This window comes from Epinephelus moara, chromosome 8 (assembly GCF_006386435.1).
Source record: "Epinephelus moara isolate mb chromosome 8, YSFRI_EMoa_1.0, whole genome shotgun sequence".
NCBI classification, from domain to species: domain Eukaryota; kingdom Metazoa; phylum Chordata; class Actinopteri; order Perciformes; family Serranidae; genus Epinephelus; species Epinephelus moara.
The window spans coordinates 39,112,162-39,120,673 of NC_065513.1; the positions used below are offsets into that span (position 1 = coordinate 39,112,162).

Sequence of the window (8,512 nt, forward strand, 5' to 3'; positions counted from 1 at the left end):
GGGGGCAAACACTTTTTCACACAGAGCCATGTAGCTTTGGATTTTTTTCTTCCTCATTAATAAAACCCTTCATTTAAAAACTGCATTTTGTGTTTACTTGTGTTGTCTTTGACTAATGTTTAAATTTGTTTGATGATCTGAAACATTTAAGTGTGGAAAACATGCGAAAAAGTAAGAAATCAGGAAGGGGGCAAACACTTTTTCACACCACTGTATATACCTTCAGCCATTCACTTTTACTGTTCTTAATATTTTCTTTTACATCACTTGAGTCTCTGTTTTGCACTTGTTTCTTCAACTATGGAGAATTAAATATGGATATTTGGCTGATTTGTAATATATGTTCCTTTTGGTCTTTTGGTTTATTGTATCTGCAGCTATCAATAGAGCACATATTTGTAGGAACAAACAATTAAGCAGTTATTTACTAGTTAATCTTGCACATTCAAGCATCGATCATCAGCACAACAAAAACACTCCCAAACAACTCCCAAACAATCCTCGAAAACATTGTCCAGGCTGTGATCCATTTTATCTGCAAATACAGACAGACATTTCAAAAAAGACTAATCTTGTTAAACCAAGTGTGAGCAAATGAACCGGCAAAGCCAAAGAGTAACTGCAATGCTATTTACACACAACAGGTTGATATATTTACCCAACCTAAACGCAGCCTTTACGACCCCAAGAACACAATCCACTAGCTTTGTCAAGTGCACCTGCATCTTAATCTGCCAGGTCAGTCCGAATGCTTGAAAGTCACTTTCTCAGTCTCAATACTTTGGTTTTGGGTAAGGCTTTCAAGAGGGACAACAGGGACATAACAGTCTAAAATCTATTGCGAAAAGGAAATGCATACAACCACTCAACAACTACCAGCTGCAAAGAACCATCTTCAGGGTCAATCAGACAGATCAGCCTTTCCAGAACATAAAAATATATCGATAAAGAGGCTGTACTGAAAACTGCTTCATCTGTCACCTACATTCTTTCATATCTTTCTGGATTGCAGTAGTGTTTCTTCAGTGGTTCCCTCTGAGAATCGAGACGCACCACGGATTAATCAAAGCAGTGTAAATCTGAGGGGTCGCGACACAAATAGCAAATAAACAGAAGAAGAATTCAGCTAGACAAACTTTAGCTTTATCTTCAGGCCTAAGCTGAAATAGTGTGAGAAGTGAACATCACTCCAGTTCAGATGCTCAAAAATTATGGACATGATCATAATGGGTTATTAGTGAGCATTGCTTGGCTTTAAATAGCTACAAGCATTTTATATCAGGGTAAGACTAAAGCTGAATGTAGGAAGTTCATTAGAATTAGTAGCAGAAACGCTCAAATTACACTGTTCTTCTGCTTTCCATCCAAAACAGTGAGCTACTTAACAGCTGAAAACCAATATAACATCAATAATCACTTCTCCAGCCAGGTTTATTACAGACTGCTGTGTAATCAAATAGCTGGCTGACTGTGGTAAAGGAACATACCGAAAATCTATAAAACTCCCCATTTTTGTTGTATATGCATCATGACAGTCAGTGGCAACAACCAGATGGGCTGGCTGTAATCTATTCTCTGATTGGATTTATGTCCTGAAGAAAATCCCCCACATCAACTGATGTGCACACATTTTAAAATCCAGTTCTGGCGTATTTTGCTCCTCTTGTCACTTCATGTGCTCGCAGGCATGTGTAAAAAGACGTCATTGTCTTGAAATGACAGTGGCCTGCCTCATTATTGGATTTGACAGAAAGCAAGGACATTTTAAGCCTTATTCACAGGACTACCATCACATATGGCCTTCATGTAACCAGAGAATTGCTATGTTATCATTTTCAGAAGACCAATGTCTTCAGCAAAATGTGGATATATATACAGTGGATTTTTAAAGCCAGAAGTGACCATATTTGGACAAATAGGACTTCAGTCAAATACCAATTCAAACCTTAATTTGAACATGGTAGAGAAAAAATGCTGACATCAGTAGGAGTTGGGCTTACACTTTAACTCACAAGTCACAGTCACCCAATTTAACCCTTTCCTCCTCCCTTTCTTTGTCAAGTTTCCCTTAAAGTGGCCGGAGCTCTTTGTCCGAGCATCCGCATATCAAAACAGATGTGCCTGAGGGCATATCACACTTTACATTCTTTATGTGATGGAGGACGCTCCAGTCAACCAAGAACGTAAGCATTGACACATATAGGAACCAACCCATTCGCACGCACACAAAGACAGAAACACTTATGTCTACAACCAAGGACAAAAGCACAGGATGACATGCACTTACACACTGTACTCAAGAGACTCATATCAGCACTAGTACAATTACATCTGAGTAGCCATTACTTCGAATGAAAAAATTCACTCTGCTCTGTCGAAACAGACTCATCACTCAGTAGGACATGCATGGCTATTTCTGGCCACTAAGTGGACTCAGCAACTTCTTTGGGGTCACAGAGAGTTACAGGGGCTTTTTTCAGGAAAAGAGAGCAGCGTTCAGCAAAGACAGACATGAGCCCTAATCAGCCCTGACATGGAGTCCATCAGAACTTACTGAGAGGTTTGAGGATGCTGTTGCTGGCCTCATCGTTGTTTTCTGTGTCGGACTTGTCAGAGGTGTTCTCCATCAACCTCTCCTTTCTGTCCTTGTGGCCAGCTCTCCGGCGGTGACGCCTCCGACGCCGATAGCTCTTGGGCACGTGCACGCCGATGTAGATGGTGTGGTGACCTGCAGACAGCAGAACAGGAGATGAACTCTCTGACACTAAACATCCTGACAAATTCAGACTGCTACAATGCAAGTGATGCACCTGAACAGCTGACTTCCTGAGAAATGTATCATATCAGTAAGTGCAAAATTAGATGCATCAACATTTAGAAAATCATGACGTGAGCACTGATTAAAAGAGTAAAATACAACATCACCCTGACCCAATCTTGACCACTTCTCAGTTCAGTTACACAGGGAACATTCTCACATTCTCAAGACAGCATAGCAGAGCAGGGTTATAGAGGTTGCAGTACACTGTCAAAACAAATATTTGGTCAGAAAAAGAAGTAGGATGTAGCATTGAAGACGCCATAACTGCTCGCATGTCTACATCCCTGCTACATATGTTGGCAAAACACCAACAGGACGTGCAGTTTCACATGTAGTTTAGTGCTTTTGAGTCATTAATACAAAGCAGACCGGACTGTTTGCTGATAATGTGCCACTCAGATGGACAAGGATGCCAACATGCTTACATCTGTTTATGGTCATTTGGCTAAGGTAAGGTATCTGGTTCTGGGCATTTATTCTTAGACTTAATTTATTACTAGTGTAGGTAGGGAATTTAATCCACGCAGCCCAGGTAATACATTGTGTTGTTGTTCTGTTTACACAAAGCTTTGAACCCCACCGCAAACATGCTTTTTGTTTCAATAATACCAAAGACCTGGAGCTCCACTGGAACTCGCTGACTTAGTGATGTACTTGGCAAATCAATTGTTTCTTGAGACACACTGCTCATAATGATGGACAGAGAAGACATGGATTGTGCAGCAGGAGTGGTTTGACAAACTTCTATTGCCAATGATAGTTTTTCTACCACTTAAACTGCTGACCAATGATTCTAAGTGCCATGTCGTAGGCAAATGTACTACGTTTAATTTCTTGAAGACATTTCACCTCTCATCCAAGAGGCTTCTTCAGTTCAAACTGGCGGGTGGGGAGTCGCAGGCTTTGAACCAGTCAGTTAGAACTGAGGAAGCCTCTTGGATGAGAGGTGAAACGTCTTCATAAAACTCAAGCAAGTCGACATAGCACTTAGGAGTACCATGACCTGGATGACTGAGAATCTTTACCAACATGCTGAGCAATGCAATCCATCATTAATCATTGACTTCACCTTGACCAAAGCTTCTGTTTTCAACCAAAGGGGAATTGAATTGTGTTGCGTGACACTGAGAGGTTTTTCTACTATTTTCTTTGCCCACATTGATAAACAGGTTGCACAGAATATTAGAAACACCTCTCAATATGATGCAATTTGATTTAAAGGTCAGTTCACACCAAAATCAAAATATTTTTCCACCTAACTGTAGTGCTATTTATCAGTCTACCATGCAGAAGAAAGTGTGCATCTACTGCTAGCTCACCTAGCACCACTAAGCAAGCTAACGTTACAGCTCAGCCGAGGGGGACGCCATTAATGTTTACACAGGTCTCTCATCCATGAGTAGATGCCTGCTTCCTTCGGCATGGTGATACGGTTGGTGGGTATAGTTTGGTAGAAAGAAAATAGATTATCTTGAGTAACCAGGTCATTGATTTCTTTTTCGAATGTTTTTATTTGGCAGTTCCATTACATTGGAGAGAAGGCAGAGCTCTCTGCGGCCGTTATCTCCAACCCTCAGCAACTCACACCAAAACAAGCAAGACTGATAAATAGCACTATAGATAAGAGAAAGACATGTATTTTTGGGTGAACTGTGCCTTTAACAAATATCTACAATCTTTACCTGTGCAAATTTGGCCCCAACTTCCCACACCATCAGAAAGTACTAATCTCAGAGCTGGGACTTCTTTGGCATCAGGAACCATCGCTGAGGTACTTAATTTAGACCCTGGACGGGTCCTCCTGTCAAAACACTGGTAAGGCTCAGGAGTTCCACAAACAGTTCCTAGATCCCTAGGCGGTAAAAACAGACTACTGGACTGCATTCGTTCTTGTAAGGTGTAACTAAGAGACTACTAAGAGTACAGACTATAAGTGAGTATTTGATTTTTATTAGAAGGATGATTTTGGGTGGAGTATTGCTTCAATGCTAGTTTTTTATACATACAGTACTGAATGTGCTCACAGCCACTGTGGTCAGTACTTTGTGAGCTGACTGTTTGTTCTTCAGTGCCAGGGTTTAGTTTAAGTCATGTTATACTGCATTTCAAGTAAATAATAATTTTTCATCTTGTGCCCAACACCTGTGTACTTCTCTTTTAACTGTCCAGTTCCCTCAGAAGTTCAATTGAAACCCACAACCTTGACCACGTTTCTATTACCACAAGTTTTTCCTTCCTACTCAGAGGAAGGCTATAAAAAGCAACCTTTCAGGTTAAACATCAAAAGTCCTCCTAAAACAAAAGGCTCTATGGGATCAGTGTCAAACGTCGCCTTTTGGAGCATGTCGGGTAACGCTGAGCCAAGCACTGCACATGACCCAACCAGGAAGTGGCTGAACCCCTCAACACAACAAACAATCATCTCTCTTGAAGCACAACAGCGTTCATTATGCACTGGTACCACAATGCCTTGTGTTTTTTTAAGGGGTTCATCTAAATTCACTGACACCGACAGTTCAGCATACCAAGCTAGTGCTGAGCATTAGAGACGAGGGAGATGAGGTTTGAACTACCTTACCTAAAACATGAAGGGCTACTGTAAATCAGAAGGAATATTTTACTTTAATGCTTCTCTGTTTATGGTCATTTTTTTTTGTAGTTTTTCAGGAGTTTTTAGTGAGACTGACCCAATACACAGATATAAGCCAGTTGTTAAATACTGGATATCACACATCAGCCTGTAGTTTGCTTGTATCATTGCTGTTGATGTAATCAAACTTTCTCCCAAAACACGAAATTTGCTTAGATACATATAAACAACTAATGGCGGTAATTTTACAATTTCTTCAGTCCGTCTGCCTGTCTTGCTAACTCTCCCCTCTCACATGACACAGAATGAATGAAAGTCCGACAGAGACGGAGGAACTCTCCAGAAGAAAACAGACAAACATTTGGAGACAGACCCGCATCACCCACACCACAGCTGCTGCCCACTAGGCTTTTGTTTCAACAAAGACAGTACCGGTCCCATGTTTATGGGATAACATAAAAACATTAGATCAATCATCAGCTGCTGAAACCCTGATGGCATTGGCGGTAAAGAAGAAAAAAAAATGGACAGAATTCAACTACTCTAGGAAACAAGAGTAGACTGCAAAAAGTTCAGCCCAGAAGACAACAGATGAAACAATAAAAACAAATGGCATGGCACTTGTGTAACGTGCAGACTGTGTTTAATCTTTCATACCAGATGTTCAAATGGTTGCATTGGTTTGAGGTTTTGCAAGCTGATACTGACAGTTTTGTGCTAAAACTGTAGATTTTGCACGGTATTCTGTGCCTGTTTTTAGCATACCTAATTTTGTCCATTTTTATGGCACATTACAATTTCAAACTAAAGGTTGCTGATAGTGTTTTTTTTAAAAGGTTGATGTAATAATGAGAAGGAAAAGGGGACAGCTGAGTAATCGCCGTTATCGCTTCCAAACTGATTAATCGGTCAACCTCTAATTCAGAAGAATGTCAGGGTCACAGTGGAGAAAAACTCTAAAACTTTATGCAATCATGGGACACTAAGTCAACGCTTACACATACAGATATTTTTGAAAACGTGTATTTTCCTCTTTCTTAAAATGCCTTCTAAGGTGGGGATTTTTCAAAACTCCGTAACTTTGTGGACATGTAAAATTCCAGTTTGGGAAACAATGATGTAATCTCCGCAATTCACACATGTCCATTGTTGCTTTGTGTGATGAGCAGGGGCCAGAAATAATAACAAAAACGGCAGACTACAACTGTGTTTACGTTTTGTTCGCACCGCATGGTCCCATGACTACTCTACACTTGTAACTTTGACTGAGCTCCTTCGCCCTTATATTGAAGGGAAATCAACTGTGATGAGAGCTCAAGTAAGTGTTTTGAAAAAAGGTAACGTTAGCCTGTGCATTTTGCTATAGAGCTGGGCGATAATACAATAATGACAATTATCTCAATATAATCATTCTCAATAATAATATAACAAATGTTCAATAAATCTCCTATATAGATAAAACACCCACAGGCTCATCGAGAGGGATGGTAATGCACCTTAAACACTAGTTGCCGCATCACCCACCATTAGCCAGAAGAAGAAGATAAAGATGAAGATGTAGTAGTAGTAGTAGAAGACAAAGAAGAAGACAGCCCAGACACTAAGCTAAATAGCATGGTAATGATATGACATTATAACAATACTCAACAGGCTCATAAATTTCTTTTTAGTATGACTGTTTTGACCATGGATAACAGCGCTGAGCTACCTCACAATTATTTCATCACATAACGTTAGTCATAGTTACTGTACAGACGACTCATCTAATGCTAATAGCAAGTTATCAGGTTAACGTGACTAACAAACAACATCATCAAGTCCATCTTTTACTGATGTTCTGATAGACAAATGGCAGAAATTACATTCTGTGGGTTTAAAGCTTGTACAGAAAGTACTGCCCACAGTTGAGATTTTTCTTTTGTCTATTTCTTTTCTATATATATTGTCAGCAAAAACACTTACAAAATGTTTTACAATGTCTGTATAAAGAGTTTGACATATTGCTGACCAGACTTCTGTCTATTCATTAATTAACTGACATAAATATGATTAGAATTGTTTTGAATCCACCTAAGATGTGTGAAATGTTCTGCTGTTTGGCAAATGTTTACATGTTCTGACAATAAAGAATAGTTTAAACTACAATAAATCGTATGGGTTCTTCAATTGTCATTTAGGAACAAAACTCAGCCTTAAAAGAAATAATGATTTAACATTTATCCTATAATATACATACATATATACATATACATATATAACATACATACCCATAATTATCGATATCGACTGATACGAAAACGTTTATCATGATAACATTTTTAGCCACATCGCCCAGCCCTACTTTACTACCTTTGCAACAAGGGGAGACTGTGGAATTTAGCTGACGCTTGCAAGCTTTTGGAGTCGTCTTTGCATTCTAGTGAAGAGATATTTTGTAAAATTAAGGTCATGTAGACAGATTTTTTTTTTTAACAGAGGGTAAAAATTTGTCTTTAACAGTAAACATGTAAACAGAGCCTAAAATGCACAAAAACACACCAGAAATGATTAAACAAATTGCTAAAGACATGCTCGGCAGCTTGTTAAAGCAGAATGACCAACCTCCCCTATTCATTACATACTATTCAATCAATCAATCAATCAATCAGTTCTTTACTTGTCATTGTCATAATAACACAGTTATGAATAACAATGAGATATCATTATGAGCAACTTAATACTGACATAGAAGTATGATACTGACATAGAAGTATACACTACACTACAATTTCGAAGGCCTTGTACACCAACGGAGATGTTTTCACTTGATTAAACAGATTACATCAATGCTCAGGCTAAAGTTGGCCAAAGCTATGTCAGGGCTCAACAATAAGGATTGCCCGATTGCCCGGGGCAAGTAAAACTCACGGTCGGGCATGTAAACTAACAACTCTCTTGCCCGATCGGGCAAGTTGCTAAAAATAGTAAAAGTTAATAACTAATTGATAAAATAAATGTATTTTAAAACGTGCTCTTCTGCTCTGATGCAGCGGTCTCTCTGCCTGAAGTCACAGACACAGCTGTGTAACAATGTCCTGCCCACAGCCCCCATTGATATTATT

At 39.3% G+C, this 8,512-nt stretch overlaps 1 protein-coding gene across 5 annotated transcripts in view; it reads right to left on the bottom strand.

The window, feature by feature from the left end:
* The window catches only part of slc4a4a (solute carrier family 4 member 4a), a 79,166-nt gene that overhangs the window by 59,365 nt on the left and 11,289 nt on the right, over positions 1-8,512 (bottom strand). For all 5 annotated transcript variants that reach the window (XM_050051003.1, XM_050051006.1, XM_050051002.1 and 2 more), the window contains exon 4: positions 2,555-2,728. In XM_050051003.1, the coding sequence (XP_049906960.1) occupies positions 2,555-2,728 (174 nt within the window). The remainder of the gene's footprint in view (positions 1-2,554; positions 2,729-8,512) is intronic.